Source organism: Anabrus simplex, chromosome 6 (assembly GCF_040414725.1).
Source record: "Anabrus simplex isolate iqAnaSimp1 chromosome 6, ASM4041472v1, whole genome shotgun sequence".
NCBI classification, from domain to species: Eukaryota; Metazoa; Arthropoda; class Insecta; order Orthoptera; family Tettigoniidae; genus Anabrus; species Anabrus simplex.
The window spans coordinates 43,165,893-43,189,532 of NC_090270.1; the positions used below are offsets into that span (position 1 = coordinate 43,165,893).

At 38.9% G+C, this 23,640-nt stretch overlaps 1 protein-coding gene across 11 annotated transcripts in view; it reads left to right on the forward strand.

The window, feature by feature from the left end:
* The window catches only part of promL (prominin-like), a 707,766-nt gene that overhangs the window by 620,055 nt on the left and 64,071 nt on the right, over positions 1-23,640 (forward strand). For 10 of the 11 annotated variants that reach the window (XM_067149728.2, XM_067149727.2, XM_067149722.2 and 7 more), the window contains 2 exons: positions 6,798-6,919; positions 16,918-16,968. In XM_067149728.2, coding sequence (XP_067005829.2) covers positions 6,798-6,919; positions 16,918-16,968 — 173 coding nt within the window. The remainder of the gene's footprint in view (positions 1-6,797; positions 6,920-16,917; positions 16,969-23,640) is intronic. The other variant, XM_067149726.2, reaches the window with a different exon arrangement.

Consider the following 23,640-nt stretch of genomic DNA (forward strand, 5'->3'; position numbering starts at 1 on the left):
TGCGTCTTCTGGTTGAAGCTGAAACTAAAAGATATGACTTAGAAAAAATACTCCACACACACTCGATTCTTCAAGATGGCACAGTTTTACCTACTTTATAAATTCTCTTCAGGTTTATAAAACTAAAGAAATCTGAACTGCGGCGTTTCCGATATTTTTTTGTCCCAAAATTTCCTCGGAAGCAGAAAATTTCTCGTCTTTCCTTAAATGAATACTGGTAAGATTCCACGTCGAATACGTCGCTTTCAGTAACACATGTGCTCGAACAATTCTTCCCGTAGACAACTGAGCAAAGACCAAATGAGCACTGAGCGAATGCAAATGAGCAAAGAAAGCAAAAGAGCGCAAAGAGAGTGATTTCCTCAAGTACATGGGTATTTATTCCTTCAAGACGTAGGTGTGTCTGTTAATTAATTTTTATTGGCTAAGACTTTGCGATCAGGCTAACCTTGCGGTCCAATTGGTTGAATATCATGACGTCAAAATCTCAAAGTATTGATCGCTTTTAATCTGGTCGAGTTCCTGTCCACGTGCCACCTTCTGCTGTCTTCAACAAGGCACAAAAAAAACCCAGACTCGTATGCACGGCACGGGAAAAACCTGTTCCCCTCGCTGGCTAGCAGACAATGCAGAGTTGAAATCACCTTCCTGGATGATAAATTTATGCATGGTTCCACACTAGAAATAAAATATTCTTCCCATGCAAACCAATAACCAATTTTCAAGGGTGCAATAAATAGCCGAACCATTCAGATACATTATGTTAAATACACTGTTAAAAACAATACCGTAATCGTAAAATGAAAATATGAGCATTGTTTTATAACACAGAAGCATTTTAAATTTTATTGATCAACAAATATTGGCGATTTATGTGCTTATTATAGATTTTCTTAAAATATGTATTTCATTTAAAAAATGTGAAAATATGTGTTTTTATGTGAAATAAGATTCAGTTTTTACCCTTGGGGATGCACAATAGGAATAATGAACTTCGTAACTTGCGTTAAAACTTACGCAAAAAAAAAAAAATGTAATTACATAAAAATCCGCTCCCTACTTATAATCTTTCGAAGCAGTTCCTTCAAATTACCCTGAAGAACAAGTTTTGCTTCTGGATTGTAAGTCAGAACAGACCAAGAGGGGTAAAGTGGTGTAGAATTGAACCTGTAAGTCTGAAATGAATAGAAAACTAAGTGGAAGTGGAGAGAGATGGAAGATGGAAAAACATACACTACCTTGCAAAACTTCTGGACGAAAAAAAAACGTTTGCTTGCTGTCTCACTGTCTAATAACATAGCTCAATAAAACATGAACCATACATAGGAAGAACTCTTACAGTGTGGTACAGGAGGCAACTGAAAGAAATATGCGATGAGATTAACAGAAATTATACATAGAGACAATAAGTTACACGGAAGTCACTGCGACTCATGATGGTTGCCGGGACATTGCAAAAGGAGGAACATGGTTCTTAAAAGGGTGTGTGTTCACCACAGACAGTGATGCATGCTTTGCAACATGCTATCATGCTGGCCACAATGTTGGTAAAGAGTTCTTGTGTTAGAGTGTTCCGTTCCTCCACCAGCGTGGTTGACAACTGCTGGATGTTCGTTGGTGAATGTGGACGTCTCCTCAATGCATCTCACACATGCTCGATGGGATAAGTCGATGAAACGGGCAGGCCAGTCCATTCACCAAATTTCCTTTAGTTTCAAAAGCTCCCCCATCTGCGCTGTTTGATGCGGTCGCGCAATGACATCCATAAAAACGAAGTCAGGGCCGAATGCACCCCTGAAAAGATGCATATTGGGGAGGAGTATACTGTCTCAGTAACGTTGACCGGTGAGTGTACCGCGTTCAAGATTTGGAGGTAGGTATGCCCATGCAACATTATGCCTCTCCACATCATAACACTTGGACCACCAAAACGATCATGTTCAACAATTTTCCTGGGTGCATTACATGTTCCCATCTCTCGCCAGAAGGCTACATCTAGAATCATTACTCAGACTGTATCTGCTCTCATCTGAGAAGAGCATGCGACCCCACTCCTCGCCAGTCCAATGGCACCGCTGGTGTGCGGGTGTCAACGGAACACAACGTAATGGTCGTCGGGCAAACAGACCACCTCATGCAGTTGCTGTGGCACTGTGGAGCATGAGATTGCATGCCTTGCACTCCTGATAAATGCGGTTGCAATTGCACTCCATTTTTGACGTAGTCCCTTCTTACCTGTTACACAATGAAGTGGTTATCTGCTGCTGTAGTTGACCGTAATCGGTCATCTCCTCTCCTTCGGTCAGAAAAATTGTGTGGTTTGTAACAATCCCCATTCACGTGAAACAATACTATGAGCAATATCAAATTCCTGGGATACAGTCGTCACACTTCGTCCTCCTCCTACTTTCCCGATCTTTCCCATGTGAAGTCATCCAAGTGTTGTCTCTGGGCCATGTTGTAATGAAGAACACTACCAGAGTGCACTGTAAAAACTTGCTGATTGACACACACTGTCTTGTCCCATTCCTTCAACCGCCTCATGTTGCGGGGCCAGACCTATTTGGCGTTATAGTCGTGCTGACCTCGCCCAGCTTTCTGTGCATGTGTGGGAGACCTCTGGCAATATGCTCCTGCACATTCATTCATTTCCACCGAGTAGTTAATATGTTATGTTACTTTATCTATCTTGTCCTTAAGTTTTGCACAGCATTTGTATATGATTCAAATTGCGTTACTTACTTGTGTATTGAATAGGCGGACTGCTTAAATACAATATTTAAGTACGTATCTTCTTAAATATTTGCTACTTAATTGTTCTTTTCCTCCATATTTTCCTTGACTCCTTTTATTCAATTCATTTGTATCTTCCTTTTCTCCATGTGCCAGCCCCGTGGTGCAGAGATAGCTTGCCTGCCTCTTACCTGGAGGCCCCGGGTTTGATTCCCGGCCAAGTCGGAGATTTTTTACCTGGATCTGAGGGCTGGTTCAAGGTTTACCGAGCGTACGTGATTACAACTGAGGAGATATCTGACGCTGAGATGGCGGCCCTGGTCTAGAGAGCCAAGAATAACAGCCGTGAGAATTCATCGTGCTGACCACACAACACCTCTTAATCTGCAGGTCTTTGGACTGATTGGTGGTCACTTGGTAGGCCAAGGTCCTTCGGGACTGTTGTGCCGTGTTTTTTTCCCCCCCTCCATATATTCCATAGTTTTCTTTGCTGTGTGTCTGGTGGCATTCTTTTGATCTGTCCATAGAAACAGGTCTTCTCTTTTTAAATGATAATGTGATTTTCTCTGTCTTTTTTTATAATTCCGTATTTGGTGACAGTCAGTTCTTATCCCACCTTCCTAGGCCCTAGTATTTTCCTCAGGATTTTTCTCAATGTTTTCTAGTAAGCCCTTCCTGTTCAGTGAAATACATTTGATTGCACACAAACTTTCTGGTTTTGTCACAGTGTTGTAATGTCTGAGCTTTGCAGTTCTTAAATATTACAAAAAATAATGATTGAAAACTGAGCAGATAAAACAGGAAAATTGTAGCCTAGTTAGTTGAGAAAAAACACACTTCTTGCTGTCCTGGGAGAATTTAAGAAACCTCGAAACTAAAATAGGATCACTTAAATCAGACAGTTCAATTGTCTAGGTTCAATCAAATTCAAAACCAGAGCTATGGATACAGAATTGAAAGCTAGAATTTTAGACATGGAAAAGGACAAACATGGTCATCAATGAATTCTTCTGTGGCTGAGAAGAATTGGGATTGCTGAAGAAAGAGCCTGTTTATTTGAAGACAGCAATATATGAAGATGTAGAGATCAAATTTATCCTTTTGTGTTGTCATCTCTGTTTTGATCTCTTCTAATGCTGACCTGTCTTTGTATTTATCCTGTTATGGGTTCCTTTTCATGTTCCTCTCTTTCTGTGATTGACTTGATTTGGCACTTATTTGCTCCTTTCCTGTACTTGTTTTTTGACTGTCAGGCAGTCATCTAATCATGAATGATAGTGACGGTGATTCAGAATATGGTTGACAAGTATCTTCTGTTTTATAATTCTCTCTCATTTCTTCCCAATGCAGATTGATAAGAGAAAGACTCATTTCTTCAAGTGTATGCTGATGATATGGCTCGAACGTCAACCTCACAGCCAGATTTACAGAGTGTGATTAAATGGGCAGAAATTAAATGAAAGTAAGACTCTCTATGACCTTCAGGAAAGGAGGAAAACAGGGAACATTTCTAATCGCTGGACAACAAATAAAGTAATTTGCAAATTTTAAATACCTGGGAATCACATTTCAAACTCGGGGAAATTTGTTCTCTTTATATGTGAAGGACCGTTTAAACGCTGCAATAAAATCGATCAGTGACATTAAACATCTGAACCACCTTTCGCTCACATCTGCCATCAAGTTATTCCATCTGAAAGTTAGTCCAGTTGTAACCTATGGCGTAGAAAATGTATGGATTTACCTTAGAAAGAGGCAGTTGCATAGTATAGAAAAGGTAAAAGCATCATATTTGAAGAAAGTGCTGTGCCTATCAAACTACACCCTATCACGCCTAACGTGTCAACTGTTGAGGGAATTATTCTTTGTGGAAGAGTTGCATTTGAAGCTTCTGCTCCCGGCCACCCCAGTGTATAAGGAACTTTTACAGGATCTTCGACAAAAGAGGGACAGCATATGGGAGGATTTCTATTCGTGTGATGCAATGATCAACCGCAATTGGACACAAGGAGGCTATGAGTTAGACACGTTATGACTCGGCTTGCGGTGCATGGGTTTCACCGCTGTTTGTGTCGAAGGGTAGACTATGACCCAAGTCAGAACTTTCGATGTAAAAGATGTGGGGAACTTTGTGAACGATATCATGTTCCTAAGTGTAATCTGAGGGTAGAATCTCTAAGTAAATTCTGTACTGAAGAAGGTTCATGAGAACCTTGTTCATGCACATTTGTGCACAATTAAACTTTATTAAAAGAAAACCTTGCAAAATATGACGCGGAGTATCAAATTAGCTAGGCACCTTAATTTTACCACCTAGTAAGACAACTGCTGTGGAATAAACAAGTACCACTGAAAGCTAAGATGACATAAACCCATCCTCATGTATAGCCTGGAATCTACCACATTAATGAGACAAGACAACTCCAAACTCCAAACGCATCATGATACAGAAGACTGGGAAGGACAAGATTAGGAACATAAAAGTTCGAGAGGAGTTGGGAACAGGAGACTCCTTACTCGAGGATCCGGAAAGCAAGGGTGAAGTGGTTTGGCCATGTAAAAAGGATGAGTGCAAGCAGAACTACAAGAAGGGAATATGAAAGAGAAGTAGAAGGAAAAAGACCAATGGGCAGACCCAGAGAAAAATGGACTGATCTAGTAAAGAAAGACGTTGAGGAGAAAGGACAAGATTGGGAGAATGTTATGAGAGAACAGTGGTTCATGGACAGATAAAGATGGTGGGGGCTTGTACACCACACCTGGGCAACTGGAGATTGTTGATGATGATGATGATGATGATGATGATGATGATGATGATGATGATGATGATGATGATGTGACCTGTGTGGCCGCATGTTTCACGCGAAGATTGACTTGATCAGTCATCAGCGACATCTCCATAGAACCAACAGACTTTAAGAAGAATTGCAGGTGAAAACATATTTTAAGAAATGAGTAGCAGCTGACGATGATACTTGCATTACTTTTTAATAAGTTCCTGCCCAACACTGCTGTGCTCTCTGAATAGGTCCAGCCAGACCATGACATAACCAAATAAAATAGCTAGTATTTGATTTTTTAAATGTTTGTTCACTTTTATTATCATTGCTTATTTCATTTTGTAGTTGTCCAAAAATATGGCTTCCGATAACATTCAGGACATTCAGTTGTAAAAAATCACCAGTGTTTTGCCCCAGTGCGGCATGAGCTCATTGGTTGGATACCGCACTTTTCCAAGATGCTGGCTGGCTAGCACACTGGTAGTGGCATCACTGGGGTTGAGTAAAAGTTTTCATTCCATACCCAGACAAGGTACGGCGGGCCTTCTAGACTGTTTTGCCGTCTCTCAGGCTAAGGAGATTTGTGTTGATAATGTGATTTACAGAGAAGGTGAGGTGGGTGTGGCCGTGGCCTATAAAGGAGCTGTCCCAGCATTCGCCTTAGTGCAGGAGAATGGAAAACCATGGAAAACCATTCTCAGGACAGTGGACAGGTGGAACCAACTCCTCTGCCTTCCGAATGTAGAGCCATTAGGCTAGCCAAAACTAGCCGCTCTGCCGAAGCCTAAATGACACCACTGACTGACTGACTGACTGACTGACTGACTGACTGACTGAACCCTGAAGGGGTAGGGCGGCCCACCAAGAGATGCAGGGACACCATTGCAAGCTATCATGTCATAAGCACAAATGCAGTGCCATTGTACTAGGGGAGAATTCCATCTCCAAGGGTAGCATGACGAAAAATATGGCTTCTAATTGAGGTAGCTAAATAAAATTCAGGACACTCCTTTGTCAAACAATTACCAGTGTTTTGCCCCAGTCATGCTAGCCGAGGAGAGTATATATAGCAAATGGAGATGGAATTCTCCCCCATGTTTGTCATTGTCTCCTTTTTCTATTGCTTCCCCATCATTTGCTAACCTGTTGTTATGTTCTTCTACATGACGACCTGTCATTGTGTGAATTCTATTCATGTCCCTACATAACTATGTATGGTTTGTTAATAATTTATCTTACTGGTATGTATTGTTTAGTTTGTAAAATGTATGTAATAATTTTCAGAATGGATTCTGGGCTAGTATTGGTTGGTGTTTAGTCCTTTTCATTCCTGCCATCATCTTGTCTGTGAAACTGGCTTCACTGTACAGGAAGTCCGAGTCCTACCATGCAGCCATCCCCGATACGTAAGTATATGTCTACTGAATACAGTTTGTGGAATGTGATGTCAGGTCTGATATTAATCATATTCTGTGAACCAGAATGTCATATCATTGTACTAAACTGTTAGTCTAACCTATTACAGAGGATTAGAACAAAATATTCATTGTTCACTTTTTCTAGTTTGGGTATGGTGTGGTGTTCTGTAATGCATCCTGGTTGTAACATGCATTCAGGACTTGTTGAAATGAGTCATTACTATACTTAGACTGTAAGCAAATAACCTCACTAATTCTTATTATGGTAAATAGAGAGAGATGGATAATCCACTTAGTCAATACTATGTATTAATATTTATTTACGTTTCACACTTTAGAATATATAATACATGTTTCAAGAAATATGTTAATTCTCTTCTTTAGCTATATTACATTAGGACGTGATGAAATGGGAAACGGGCCCGTGGGGGGGGGGGGGCACTAAGGAAACTAAAACTGTAACGTAACACTGTAACACTGAAAAGAAGAATATTCCTTGATGATCCACCTGTTCGATACAACATATAATCTCACTAGATTACATATCCATTTTAAAATATCAAATTGCGGGACATGTTTCACCTGGATTTAGGCATCTTCAGTTGCATATAATTGTTTTAAGATCAAAATCACCAACATATATTATTGTAAGCTATTAACAATATTCAGTCCCTTAAAAAGGTTTTAAACAATTTGTGTTGCCCTTGTCTAAAAAACACACAATAATTAAAATACAAATTATTAAAAAAAACCAGATCACATGCTTTTTATCATTTTTTGTTTTGACAAATCTATATATGTAAAAGAGTCTGGCAGTATATGTGCTGAAAATTTGAAAAAAAAATTAAATCGGTAGCTTAAAACACATTTGCTTAGCAGCGGTAGACTGTCTACACAGTTCCATCAAGTTTGCAAATAAAGATTGCTAATTTTCTTAAGGAGAAGTGATTGTCAGTTATAATTTAAAGAAATAAAAATAAAATTATTGTAATTTTGTGTGTGTTAATAATAGGACACAAGTTCATACAACACTTTTTGTGTAAGATATGGTGGTAACTCCTTATGAATCACCTTGTGTAGCCTAACCTAATCTTGAAAAAATAAGCGTGCTAATAGTGAAAGAATGACAAAAATTGTTTCAGTGATTCTCGAGATTAACCTCTACATAGAAACTAACTTTCTCTTTTTATCATATTGGTATAGATTTTATCTCAAGTTTGAGATTAAGAATAGAATAGATAGCAGAACAGCTATATTGGTAGTTGCATAACCAGCCAGACTTAAGAGACAACTGAGCTGAATTTAACATATTGTATGGCATGGAGTGAATAAGCATGACTGTTGGTGATAATCTCCCCTTCCTAATTTCAGATTGACATCCCTTGGCAAAGTTCCCAACCGTGCTCCCTTGAAACCTCCTACCCATCCATCCTCTCTTCTAGAAAATACTGGAACCAAATGAAAAGTGCAAAAGTAAGTGGTAAAATATATTCCAAAGATGACCTTGATGGTGGTGCTGAGTTGATCTAGAGTTGTAGGCATGATAAAGTTAATGCTACACTATCCTGTGATCATTTTGGTTATGAAGGTGTAGAGGGAAATATTTATATTAATTTTAGAGTCTGTAATCTGTAGACCTCTATATAAGTATATGTATATATATACAGTATATATATCTTCTTTGTTCTTCTTCATAAAAATGCTTTAAGTTATTGATCTGGTGTCTGTGCTTGGTTCTGTTATCAATGTCTTCACAATTTAGTCCAATGTTTTTTAGATCCTTCCTGACCTCCGTGAACCACTTATCACGTGTTAGATTTATTTTCTTAGTCTACTCCTTGTCTTCCATTCTAAATAGGTAGCCACAGAACTTCAGTCTCGCTTCTTGATTGATTCCATTGGTTGCTCGGTTTTCTGATAAAGTTCCTCTCGTCCTTGCAACTTGTATTGTTCAAGCCATGATCTTTGGGCCCATTATCTTTTAAAGGATCTTCCTCCCAAACTTCTCAGCTTCTCTCAGACCAGCCTTTCCGGTAATTCGGTGGCATTGACTTCCATAGAGACATTTGGGTTTAATCACCGTGTTGTAATGTCTGAGTTTAGCTTCCATTGAAATAGCTACAATACGCTCAGCAATACACTTCCTTCTTTCTCCCCCACCGATAGTAGCTCCCCTCCAAGTACTACAAACAAGCCCATAGCCACGCCTTCACAAACGGATTCCCCTCCACTTCAAACCTACAGCTATAACACATGCTGCCACCACTGGAAATGAATGAAACTCTTTGAGACGAAGGGGGAATATTCAAAGATGTCCCAAACAAAATTACAATTTTTTAAAACTGAATTTGGCCGAGAAATAAAATGTGTTGCATTATATATTGAACACCCCTCGTAAGTGGGATTGAATCAAAGTGTAGGAAAGCTAATTCAGTGAGCTCATTGTTCTGAAAGAACTCTCCGACAATATTATCTTTTCTGTATGGGAGTGAAAGCTGGCAGGCTCAGAGTGTCTTAATCATGAGTTGTAAATAATGGTCATAAAACTGGTGAGAGTGTTTGTTGATACAAAAAGGTGAGAACAATGGCACGAGGGTGCTCGGAAGGAGGAAATAAAGGCTGCATTAGGAATAAACTCATTGAATGAAGCTGTACAGCCATAATTAAGATACAGCCCCAGCATTTGCATGATGTGAAAATGGGAAACCACGGAAAACCATCTTGAAGGCTGCCAAAAGTGGGGTTCGAACCCACTATCTCCCGGATGCAAGCTCATAAACTCGCTTTAGTGTTGGGGTCATTTCAAGTGAATGGGAAAGCGTAGTTTACTTAGGAGAGTATGCTAATGTACTGGACCATGGGCTTAATTTGTCACTTATGTACTGATATTCCTTTCCATTACTTACATTCTTCTAGGATACTATAGGTCTTTACTGCTCCAATAAGCTTTAGAGAAAGAAGTCTAGTTGCCTGTCATGGGCAAAAATTTCCCTAACTTTCTTCTACACTTTAGTTTGTGCTGAAGCAAGTCATGTAGATTTCACTTCCTAGACTTTTGCGGCCAGAGCCGAAGCCTTTGCAGAGCCTGCTGTAACAATGGCAAAATGTCACCCTCTCACCAACTCAAGATGCGGCATAACAGCCCAAAGCAAGACAGAGAATAACGTACAGTTTTGTTACCATTGCTTTCACAGCCCATAATTGTAGGCATGATATAGGCTTTTTGGGCTTATGCCGTGTCAAGAAAATAAGGTGAAATTCTGAAAAGAGAAATTCTGTAAAGAATTTCACCTGAAAAGAGAAATTCTGTAAAGAGTTTCACCTTATTTTCTTGACATGGCATAAGCCCAAAAAGCGTATATCATGTTTACAACAAACAGATTTTCTCTCCTCTTTTATTGAAAACCAGCAGAAGACCCGTGAATTGCTAAGACATTCATTGACGTAAACCTCATTCAAAGGCATCTCATTATTTAATGGATGCAGTATGTACAATTACATCATTCTGGGAGAAGTTTTTTATGCTTAAACTGCTGTTTTAAGTTAAATACACTGCTATATTAACAGAAGTATGAGAGTGATAACACTTTCTTGGTGAAAATGTAATACAAGTCTTTAGAATGAAAGCTCCCTGTTTTAACTATGTCCATACTTTCAATTAATTGATTAATCAGTCAGTCAGTCAGGCAGAAGCTACTCAGAGGTCTTAATGACTTGCTGCAAGTATTTTTTCACTTATTTTTTTAACTGAACTTGTAGTATCAGTACTAAGTACTATTAGTAACAGCTTGCATTATTGTTGAACGTTATATTTCACAACTAGAATTTGGACTTAGTGGAGTCAGCTAGAAATGTGTTAGAGTCGCCAGATCCCACACAATGTTTTAGAATTCTGTAAACAAGAAAAGAAGAAATACCTCCATAAATATGTTCTGTGCCAAAGAGATGCTAAGTACAGAATGAGAATGACCAATTGGACACAGGTACTTGACACACCTCTTAAGCCAAAACATAGCACATTAAGTAAAGTCGAAGTTGAAGAATGGTTAAAATTACTCAGTTTCGTTTTAAACAACATTTACTTCACCTTCAATAAGAAAATTTACAAACAGGAAGGTTTGGCGATGGGAGACCAGTTATCTGGAATATTGGCTGATATATACTTAGATAACCTCGAACACAGTAAAATAATTAATAACATCAACGGACTCTGTCTTTGGCATCGCTATGTCGATGATACCATAGCTATCATAGAAAAACAAATCAACAACAGTGATAACATATTATCATTTCTTAACAATTTGGATAATAACATTAAATTCACTAAAGAAGATGAGATCAATAGCTCTTTAATCTTCCTAGACATCAAAATCACATGAATATCAAACAAGTTTGACTTCCAAATATACAGAAAACCCATCTTTTCTCCAACAACCATAAAAAATGATTCATTACATCCCAACTCACATAAACAAGCCACTTATCACAGTCTAATATACAGGGCATTAAAAATCCCTATGTCTTCTAGTAATTTAAAAAAAGAATTACAAGTCATTAAAGAAATAGCTAAATTCTATGGATTTGATACTGATATAATTAATAAAATCATCAACAAAACCAAATTAAAACTAGCTACAAATTTAACTCCATTAAAACCCGTCAAACCAAAATACGCTAAATTCACGTTCACTAACCATAGTATTAATCCAATTACCAATCCCTATGAAGCACGATGTAAAATTGCCTATTATTATTTGTTTACATATTTTACGCCCACATTGGAGCACTTAAATCAATACATTTGAGTTAATTTCTTCTTTTTCTTGTCCCAGAACTTTCTCATCCTCTCCGACCTGGAAGCTCTTTGTGTGTCCGATATAGTATATTGTTTCCGTTCAACTGTTTTTAGTTTGAGACTTATGCTTTTGTTCTTCAAAATCCTCTTCTCTTTTCTGTCTTGGATTTGTTGCCGAGTTATACCCAATTCTTCCATATCATCCTGAACTTCTTTGAACCAATTTTTATTGATTTTATTTTTCAAAAAGTAATCAAATAGTTGTTTCAATATCCTAGTGTCTGGTAATGTTGATATGTGACAAAAAAAGGAATGTCTTCTTTTACGCATTGTAGATATTATTGATTCACATTCACGATCACGATTGTTTGGCAACAATCTCCACTGTCCATCAACTTGGTGTTTTTTATTAATAATTGTTCTAAGAATTCTTCTCTCAGTTTTCTGTAATTTGTCTGTTGTAGATTTTACATTTAATTTGAATAAAGTTTCACTAGGATACATTGCCTCTGGTTTAACTATGGAATTATAGTGTTTCAGCTTAGCATTTATCGAAAGAGATCTTTTTTTATAGGTTGGCCAGGTAAGTCTTTTTGCTTGTTTAAATTTAGTTGTTCTTTGTTCTGTTGCTTCTTTTTCATTTGTGTTCCATGTTATTATTTCCCCAAAAGAATCGAAAAAAGTGAACTCATGACAGAATACGAAAATTTAATCACATTCCTCGACCAGCAGTTTAACAAAGATGAGAATTTAAACAATATCATTTATAAAAAAAGCCTCTTGTACGAACAGATTTTATTACTATTACAAGAATCAATTCCCCTCACCAATGTATTCTTCAAAATTTTCAACCTTAAATTAATAAGCACTCCCATCTCCTCTATAACTAATACACCACCCTCCCTTCCCCCCACTGACAGTACCTCCCATTCAAGTACAACCAATAGGCCAATAGCTACACCCACTCTAGTACCGCTCCCTCCAACGGCATCCCACCGCTACAATACGCTCAGCAATACACTTCCTTCTTTCTCCCCCACCGATAGTAGCTCCCCTCCAAGTACTACAAACAAGCCCATAGCCACGCCTTCACAAACGGATTCCCCTCCACTTCAAACCTACAGCTATAACACATGCAGTAAGAGCTCGACAGTCGTCAATAAGTTTTAGCTCATAACAAGTTACCCTCACCACCGTCAAATGGTAACTGCACACAGTTTCCACCTAAAAATTCTATTACGATTTTTTCATACAATTAACACCACGCTTTCGGTTTCCTTTTACAGATTTTACTTCTGACCCAACACTCAACTCGTTAGCTACATTCTACTGTCACATTGCCTTTTCGAACAGCTTGTCAACAACCCCATATTCTCAGCAACGTTATAACATCATATCAAATGAGATGGTCCATAGAGGTCCAATATAAACATCGTACATTAACCTTCAACGACAACCTCGTACTTCTGCATCAAGGTGAACCACAACATCACCATATGCTATTGACTTTTGACTTTTAACTTATGTAAACAAATTATCACAGGTCAGTTGACCATCTCTCAACTTTATTTTATTCAACATTATGTTTTAATAATACGATTTCGATCGTCATTCTCATTATCATCTAGTTCCAACCGCTAGTCGATCAACATCATTTTACAGCAATTTTACTACTAGTCTATAACAAACTATTGTTTTATTCATTTTACTCATATTAATAGTCTTTCAATGTTACTATTGTAAATACTTTCCCCAATTATAAACTTCTCACTCATAGCATTGTCTTTAAAACCAGCATTGTACTAGTCTTTTACTATATGTTAATTTTCTTTCAAGTCTCTTCAAGGCTTTTAATAAATCAGTTTTATCTTATTTATATGTAAATTAGGTGCCTGATTTTATTTCAAGGTTAAACCCATGGCTGATGATGCCTACATGTAAGGCGAAACATGTACCATTTTAATTAACATGTCAGTGTAATTTAACAAAGACTAGATTTATAGTATTGATTAGGTGGACAAATCAATAAATTATTGTTATTATTTCAATGGAAAAATTCTTGCGACATGATGTGATGCAGTTGTAGGCTTAAGATAATAACGGTTTGCAAAATCAATATCAGTTATACTATTGATTCAATTCAGACTTAAGCTCCATTTAGTTGGCAGTTCTACTGGAACATTTGAGCCCCTTCCTTGTTCATCACCACTGTAAAACGAAATGACACTAAAAGTTTCACTGATAGTAAGGAAATGTGTGATGTGATGTTGCCTAGCAACTGTACCTTGAGAGCTGCACAGGCCATGGATCTGTATGTGATGGTCATCCATCAATACTTCACATCACAGCCTGCACGGCTGCTAGGTAACATCGCGTACACATTTTATTGAAAGACATATTTATAATCCTTTAATTTTTCCAAAAGGAAATTTAATAGCATTTTTCTTTATATTCCGGGTGTCTCACCTAAGAGTCACCAGGCACCTTTTCTCTGCTGTTTCTGAAGATGCTTTCAATTTCAGTTTGAAATATGTAGGTAAAGCCAACCCAAACAAAGAATGCTCATTGGGTACATCATGCGACGTCCAGTATCAGTGGAAAACGTTGCTTTGTTTCTCACTGCAAACGAAACATTGTTTTAACTGTAATTTGATGTGCCCAATCTATAGAACAGCCTCAAATTAGTCTATGCAATATTCTGTTGACAGTACAAGAAGAGGAATAGTTGCTTTGTCAGTAGCAGCTGAGTGAGGCTGATGTGTGACAGTACGGTGCACTACAAGGCAGCGCGGTCAGGCGAGGTGGACGTAGCAAGGAACTGTACCGAAATGTGGAACTATTTATCTTGTACTGTCACTGTCAATAAATATCCTTGAATGCAATATTGCATTAGACTAATTTAAGGCTGCTCTGTCGACTGAGCACATAAAATTACACTTCAAACAACATTTTGTTTTCAGTGAGAACCATAATGATGTTCTCCGATGACACTAGATGTTGCGCGATGTAGGCTACTTTATGAATAGTCCTTGTTTAGATTGACTTTACCTACATGTTACAAAAACAAAATTGAGAATATCCTCCGAAATATCAGAGAAAAGGCACCTGACGTCTCATAGGGGAGGCACTTGGTAATTATGATATATATAAAAGGGAAAGTCAAATGAAAACCAAACACCCGCTACAATGGAATGGTTTTATTCAAAAGTAATTACCAAAAGCGTTAATACATTTAACCCACTGCGAGACGGATGATCGATTCCAGTTTTATAGAAAGAGGTGGTCGCTAACGGAACCAAAACTGCACTCACCCTTGCACTTCCTTGCCCGAATGAAACCGACGTCTACGAATGTCTTTCTTCAGGTTGCCAATAATGTGAAAATCACAAGGTGAAAGATCCAGGTTGTACGTAGGATATTGAAGTGTTTCCCAACCAAATTGCTGAAGCATAGCCTTTGCCAGATTGGAAGTATCAGAGTGAGCATTATCATTCAACAGGATGACTCCATCCGACAGCATTCCAGGGTGTTTTGACTTTATGGTGTGTCACAGTTTCTGCAAAGTGTCTTCATAGTGCTGCGCATTGATTGTGGTTCCACTTTTGAACAAATCGACAATCAGAGGGCCCCTGCAGTCAAAGAAGGAGGTCATCATGACTTTACCAGAACTTGTGTGAACAGTTTTGAATTTCTTTGGCGGGGGGGAAAATTGTGATGTTTCTATTGTTGGCTTTGCCATTTGCTCTCAGGCTCGAAATGGTGGCACCACATTTTGTCCCCTGTGACAGTACAGAACAGAAACACGTATTCTTCCTCGTGGTAACGCTGCAGATGACTCAGACATGATGCCATTCTGTCGATCTTTTATCCCTCCATGAGGTGATGCGGAACCCACTGCGCGCAAATTTTGTGGAAGTGCAAGTGATCTCTAATAATGGCATGCGTGAAGCAATGGCTAATGCCAACTTGAACACAAATTTCTTCCTTCATGATTCGTCGTTTATCAGGATAAGGCCATCAGTCCATCCTATCACATCAGGAGTAATGGCTCGATGGACCTGTGTGTGAACTTCTCGGTATATCCTGTGCCACTCGTGCACATTTGTCCTCGACATGAAGTGTTCGCCATACACAGCAGACATGCGACGGTGAGTTTCACGTACTTAACACCCTCAGCCACCAGAAAACAAATGACACTTCTCTGCTCTCCTTTGCTTGCCTCCATTTCTACAGCTGGACGAACACACTAGACCAGTCCGTGCACCAACATACCACAGCGATGGCAGTATCGATATATAACAATAGTTTGCCACCTTTTCGCGGAATGTGTGTTATCTATAATTTTTGTTCCATATTGAAGTGCAATTACAGTATAAGAAATAAATTGACAAGAGGGTCCATCTTTTCAATACAATATATTATTGTCCAGTTGGTTTTTGAAGGAAGTGTAGGTGGTAAGAACGGTACGGGTAGACCAAGGGATATGACAAGCAGATTAGAGCAGATGTAGAATGCAATAGTTACGTAGAAATGAAAAGGTTAGCACAGTATAGGGTGGCATGGATGGGTGCATCAAACCAGTCTATAGACTGATGACTCAAACAACAACAACAACATATTATGAATGTGTGTTATGGCGGGTGTCCGGTTTTAATTTGACTGCCCCTTATAAATTATGACCAAAAACTAAATTTAATTGAACAAATTAAATCTGTTTCATGCGACTTTTTGTTCTGTACTTCACATTGCTTCGGCATGTAAGCTGAAAGTATATTTCAAGTATTAAAAAATATGTTGATGATTTGGCTGTTGTTATGAGTGACTTGGTTTTGTAATTCTATAAACAAAACTATAGTACTCTGTTGTTGTAGAAACATACTTCCTTGTAATGTAGGCTGGTTTTAGTAAAAGCATTGTTTTGCTTTGTGGAAAATGTATTTTATATGAATAATCTTATATAAGTGGCTTCCAAATGGTTTACCAAATTTGCTAATCCAGTCCCTTAATTAACCCAGTATCTTATTGACTTTTGGTGATTAGTGTACTGTATATGTGATTAATGAAAAGGTGATGTGGTTTAGTTTAAAAATCTGACCTAATAACAATTATGTTTGCATGAATTTCTTCCTGCTTGTGGGTGCGTGACTAACACTTTGTAACCTAGTGTTTCGTCTTCTCTGTCTCTTTGCAGTGAGTACTTGTATGATGCATATGCTGATCGGGATAACATACCTCTTGCCAAGTAAGTTGTTTCCAGGGCTAAGATGTTACTTCCATGACTTTCTATTCTGTCTCATTGCATTTAGCTTATGGTATGAGTGGGAGTGGTAGCCTTTGGGTACTCAACTATCCTTGTTCCAAAACCCATGTTCAGAAACCACCTTGGTTAGCAGTGGATCCTCTCTTCCCACCAATCCTCTCTAAATATTCTCTCCACCTCCACGTTGTCTTCTAATGTCCTCCGATCTTCCATTTCTTCCTTGATTTTCTTCTCCTCTTACTTTCCAATCTCTGCTTTGTAATCTCCTTTGAGATTCTGCCCTTCTTCCATTCTTTTCAAATGCCTAAACCACTTTAGGCAATCCCTTCCTGATAAGTTTTTTCAATATCCTGTTTCCCTCAGATTTCTTTATTTCATTCTGCTATCTTGTATGAAATAGAGAAATTTTAATTTTTAAAACTTTTAAATATTTTTTGTTTCCCACCAACATAAAAAAGTGCTGTGGGAATCAAAATCAAATCACTAGGCTTCCTGTATCTTACTTAGGAGATTGCTCCATTTTGGTTTCATTACTCTTTTGGTACATGACACAAGACTGTTACATAATATTGAATGTATTTCCTTATTGTGTTGTTGTTATCCACTGTATGAGGTATGTTGAAAAGGTAACTGAACTCTGAAATTAACTTTTTAAGCCCAGTTAGCTTTGTCTCCTTTGCACTACTCCCTTTCTCTATTAGTGCAACACTCTCAATGCTGTTTCCACTTACAGAAGCAAACCTGGTCGGCAGTTTGCGGGGATCGTATCCATTTGTAACTACATTTTCAGGTTGATCTCTTCATTTGAGCTGGCTGAGTAGTTCAGACAGTAGAGCTCTCACTTTCTGAGCCCAACTTGGCAGGTTCGATCCTGGCTCAGTCCGGTGGTATTTTAAGGTGCTCAAATGCATCAGCCTCATGTCGGTAGATTTAATGGCACGTAAAAGAACTCCTGCGGGACTAAATTCTGAAGCTCGGCATCCTTGAAAACCGTAAAAGTAGTTAGTGGGACGTAAAGCAAATAACATTATTATTACAAGAACTCCTGCAGGACAAAGTTTTGGCACCGCTGCGTCTCTAAAAACTGTAAAAGTAGTTAGAGGGACACAAAATCAGTAACATTTTTGTCCTTTCAGGGTGAATTTCAGTTTAATTAAGTGAAAAAAAAAGAAAACCCTGCCAGGCCCAAGTCATCTTTTGGGTGGATGGGGAAGCATAGTTATCTTTATTTTCATCATAAATTTATGAAAATGATTGCATTGCGTGAGCTGGCACATTGTAATAGTGGAGGCTCCAGCAGTTGGTTCTCTACAAGTCTGGTCTTTCTGTGTCAAACGTCTCAAGACTGGGATAATACCGGTGGTTCACCATTCGAGAATCAAGTAGAATTCATAGTGTACAAAATTGCTGATGTCGAGAAAGACTGTCAACAACACTTTCGCATTTGACCTGATTCGCTATGCTTTCTCTGCTTGTGACGAATCCCCATGGATCATCTTTTTTTCATGATGTTTTCCCCAATGTAAACCAAAAGCAAATGTTGACACGCTGCTCATAATATTCAGACATCTGGACAGTTTGCAACACACTTGTAAACTAACAATTACTGAGCAGTAACTAATTGTTTTTAGAAAGATGCGGCAAATGGTTAGTTTCTTACGAAGGCTATCACTATACAGTATCACTTACCGGAAACCACCAAAACTTTGTATTTGCGTAGCATTTCTGATGTACAGCTGTTTCTTGAACAGTTCTTGTATGTGCTGTGTGTCTTCTCACTGTTATCTTCACTGTTATCTACGTAAATTGAAGAGTGAAAGTGGAAAAGGGTGAAAGTGCCCTAATGGTGAATTTTGTTTTTTGCTCGGAATTGGTTGAAAGGACCATGCAGTCTAACACAGTGAAGGCTGGAAGTCTGGAGACGCACAATATGAATTTCCAGCCTTCACCATGTTATGCCGAATGGTCCTTTCAGCCAATTCTGAGCAAAAAAAACCACCATTATGGCACTTTCAACCTTTTCCATTTTCACTCTTCAATTTTTCTTGCCCCTCTATCTCTTTCTTAACCATGTTGGTTTATTTTGCAAGGTTGAGATTATTGATGGTTATATGAGCATAGACAAATAAGTGTCAAATCGAGTCAAAGAGAGAGGTGGGGTGGAGGTGGGGGGATGGTAATATGAAAGGAATGCACATAATAGGACACCCAAAATGGCAGGTCAGCATGGAAAGAAATAGGAGACGAGGACAAACATAGATGCTCAAAAGTACAAGGACAGTCTCCACATCTTCATACACTGCCATCTTGATTAAGAGAGAGTCTATCTATTCTTTCTCTTTGTGTGGAGTTTCCTCTGTGTTGAACACTCCTTCATGCGTTCACCGGTCTCCTTACTCTGTTCTTCTGACCAGGTTCTCTCCGAACTTCTTAGCACATCCTTCGGCTTGAAACCCTTCCAAATTTTTCACTCTGTTCCTAAATGTATTTCTGTCTAACATTTGAGCTCTGAGTTGTTTAACCTCTTCATATCTTCCTGCATTCTGTTAACCCTTTGACCTATTTTTTTTTTTTGTTTGAAAAGTGTGTACACTTACATACTATATACTTTCTCAGTTATTTTAACACTAGAACGGCCGCAGGTGGTCAAAATGACCACTGCCGCTAACTGATATATATCTAGCATCCAGGATCTGGGAAACATGGGAACGTTCAATAATTAAATTTAAAACAACGAAGTTGTATTGTATACAGATCAGTCCACTGTTATTCTCTCACTTACAATAGGTAACAATGAAATATTTTGACGGACTTGTTATTGAATGCCTTTGTGAAAACTTATGATAAAAATAACCGTCTCTATTTGTTTACAAGCCTATTTAGGCACTTGACAAACAATTTATGCAGGTTATTGCCTTACACGAATATTTTCCACAGGCTACTTTGTTGCATGAAGAACACGTGTCAGAGGTTTTGTTCTGTTTACAATTGGAGTTCACTTGACATTGTCGTCGCCTACGACTGGCACATTAGACCTGAGCCTGAGGCTCAGGCTGAATTGTAGGGAGTTCAATCAACTGGGATCTTGTCTTCACAAAAGCAGATCTTAGTTCTTGTATTACTTCAAGAATATAATCATGTCCAGAGATTCTCTGTCCCGTAACTTCCTTGTAGACTATCCATGAATTATATTTGCTAGATCAGGTACGTTGTAAAATACATGTATGGCATCCAGCCCTAATGGTGTATTTACGCGCGTGGTTGCATCCGGGGGATAGTGGGTTCGAGCCCCACTGTCGGCAGCCGTGAAGATGGTTTTCCATGGTTTCCCATTTTCACACCAGGCTGTACCTTAATTAAGTTCACGGCTGCTTCCTTCCCATTCCAAGGCCTTTCTTATCCTATCGTCGCCATAAGACCTGTCTGTGTCGGTGCGACGTAAAACATATTGTTGTATTTATGCGCCATTTGATCAGCTACATCCACACCATACTTAGTTCTGTTATAAAATTCAGTAGTACTAGGGAGCTTCTTGTTATATTCAGCAACTTGAACACTCGGATGTAGAGTGCTTAGTAGAAGCACATTCTTTTTCACTTTTCCTTGATATACTGTGAGAGTAGTGTGATCTTCCTTCTGAAGTACTACAGTCTTGTACAGATTGATACGTAGTGCTTTGATTGACTCCGGGATTTCCTTCCTCACTCGATTGATTGTTCGAACAATACTAGTTGTCGCCATTAATGCTTTCACGGCTCGTACTTATAGACATGATAGTGTATAGGCTTTTGGGCTTATGCCATGTCAAGAAAATAAGGTGAAATTCTTAACGTTTCACAGAAAACTGTGCTCTGCATCCTCAGAAGAAATCTCGACTGTCCACGAGAAAGGCTTCTTAAACAATGACACTTTGAATTTCGGAACGTTATAATAGAAGTGGAAATGGTACGTTCATTCGCCACCAGATGCCCCCCAGGACATGGCACAACGCTAGCGTTCAAAGCGGAAGCTGATTGTACCATCACAATCAGACTAAGCGGTTCACATATCGTGTTTGCGTAACATATGGCAGGTGTAAGACATAGACATAAGCCTGGAATGAAACATGCATGCATGGATGTTACATACAAACAACTTTTTTTCCTTGCATTCCACCCTACATTTATGGTTTGGAAAGTCCTCTTATGTATGGAACACTTTAAAAAAAAACATGTGTCTGCGTGCAAAGCAGCCTCTCATTTGAGGTACTCTAATGAGGTATCCTTGCAGAGTGCCCCGTGCTACAACACTCTGCGTCATCTGGAGGGCTCTAGTTTCTTCTGAGTTGGAGCTATTTTTGATAGGTAGTAGCCAGTATATTGACTGTGAGATGTCCAGGGAATATTACCAGTATGAGGGGAATTTGACACAGATGCAAGATATTTAAAAATATAAGCATTGGTTTTTTTTTTTTTTTCATGATCCCAGTACTATGGGGTTAGAAATTCATTGTCCACTTATAGTTCTGCTAGATTATCTCCTAACCTTCTCTTTTCCACAGAACAAATTTCACAAACTGGCTTACATTTGACATGAGTACGTTCACTAGCTTCATGTTCCCAAATCCAGTTGTTACTTACGTTCCTACCTGTTGATTTGTTTCACCTTGTATAAATCTTGAATTATCTGTTGGCACTTGCTCTTTGGAAATAGAATCAGATTCACCTTCACCAATATCATTTGAAGATGAATTATTTTCACTTTGCACACTTTCATAGTGAATCTTAACATCATAATTCTCAAGCTAATCATGAATAATGTCATTGCAGCATTCCAGGCATCAGCTGGTTATATTTTAAAACTTATAGAACATACCTCGTTGGTTCAGTAATCATAAATATGTGTATAAATTATATGTATGCAGATGAAAGTGTCCGTCAAAGTATGTTTGTGCTTTTCACTCAATCAGTCACTACTGATCTGCATTTAGGGCAGTCGCTCAGGTGGCAGATTCGCTGTCAGTTGTTTTCCTAGCCTTTTCTTAAATGATTTCAAAGAAATTGGAAATTTATTGAACATCTCCCTTGGTAAGTTATTCCAATCCCTAACTCCCCTTCCTATAAATGAATATTTGCCCCAATTCGTCCTCTTGAATTCCAACTTTATCTTCATATTGTGATCTTTCCTACTTTTAAAGACACCATTTAAACTTATTTGTCTACTAATGTCATTCCACCCCATCTCTCAGCTGACAGCTCGGAACATACAATATAAATGGTCTGTTATTGGGCATTATGGGAATCAATATCTGTATCGCATATACCACTTAGTCGAGCAGTTCGTCTCCCTTCTCCCAAATCTTCCCAGCCCAAACTTTGCAACATTTTTGTAACACTACTCTTTTGTCGGAAATCACCCAGAACAAATAGAGCTGCTTTTCTTCGGATATTTTTCCAGTTTTCGAATCAAGTAATCCTGGTGAGGGTCCCATATACTGGAACCATACTCTAGTTCGGGTCTTACCAGAGACTTTTATGCCCTCTCCTTTACATCCTTACTAAAACCCCTAAATGTTCGGCTGTGCGGTATAGTGGGCAACGCGTCCGCCTGTCACCCGGTGGCCTTGGGATCGATTCCCAGCCAGGTCAGGGGTTTTTGATTGTAAATGATTAATATCCCTGGCCTGGGGACAGGGTGTTTGTGTCGTCCTTTATGTTCCTTTCCTTACATTCAACACTCTACACTACGCAGTTCCAATTACACGCAGGTTCATATCATATGATGCAAGTAGTGGCAAAATATCATTAAAAAAAGAAAAAGGAAACCTAAATACCCTCGTAACAATGGGCAGAGATCTGTACCCTTTATATACAATCCCATTTATGTGATTACCCTAATGAAGATCTTTCCTTATATTAACACCTAGGTACGTACAGTGAAATGGAAATGGCGTATGGATTTTAGTGCTGGGATGTGTCTTCGGCTCGCCAGGTGCAGGTCTTTTTATTTGACGCCCGTAGGCGTGATGATGATGATGATGATGATGATAACCATTTAGCCATGGGAGACGCCATTTCATTTCACCGTAGCAACACCTCTACGTGGGGAATGTTCTCCCATTCTTCAGCCAGAGCATCTGCAAGTTCTTGAAGTGTCTGAGAGGCTCTTGGACACTGTAAACTTGTCGATCTAGCTTGTTCCCTTAAGTGTTTGATGAGACTGAGGTTGGGACTCACAAGAGGGCCATTACAGGATTTGAATCTGGAATTCCTTAAGGTTAGTCCTAGTGGCGGCTGCTGTATACTCCCTTGCATTGTCTTGTTGCAACACAAGCTAGGGACCCATAACTGCTGTAGGGGACATAACATGATTGAGCACAATGTCCTTTATGGACCTGGTAGCCATAAGTTTGTGTCTGATCACCACAAGATCCATCCGGCCATCAAGAATGATGCCACCATAAGTCATGGCAGACCGTCCACTTCCTGAACTGTTGCGTCTGTATAACACTCTCCACGGCAACTATACACCTGCAGACGTCCATCACGCTGCTTTAGGTGAAAGCACAATTCATCAATGAACATGTCCGACTCGTTGGCTGAACGGTCAGTATACCGGCCTTCGGTTCAGAGGGTCCCGGGTTCGATTCCCGGCCGGGTCGGGGATTTTAACCTT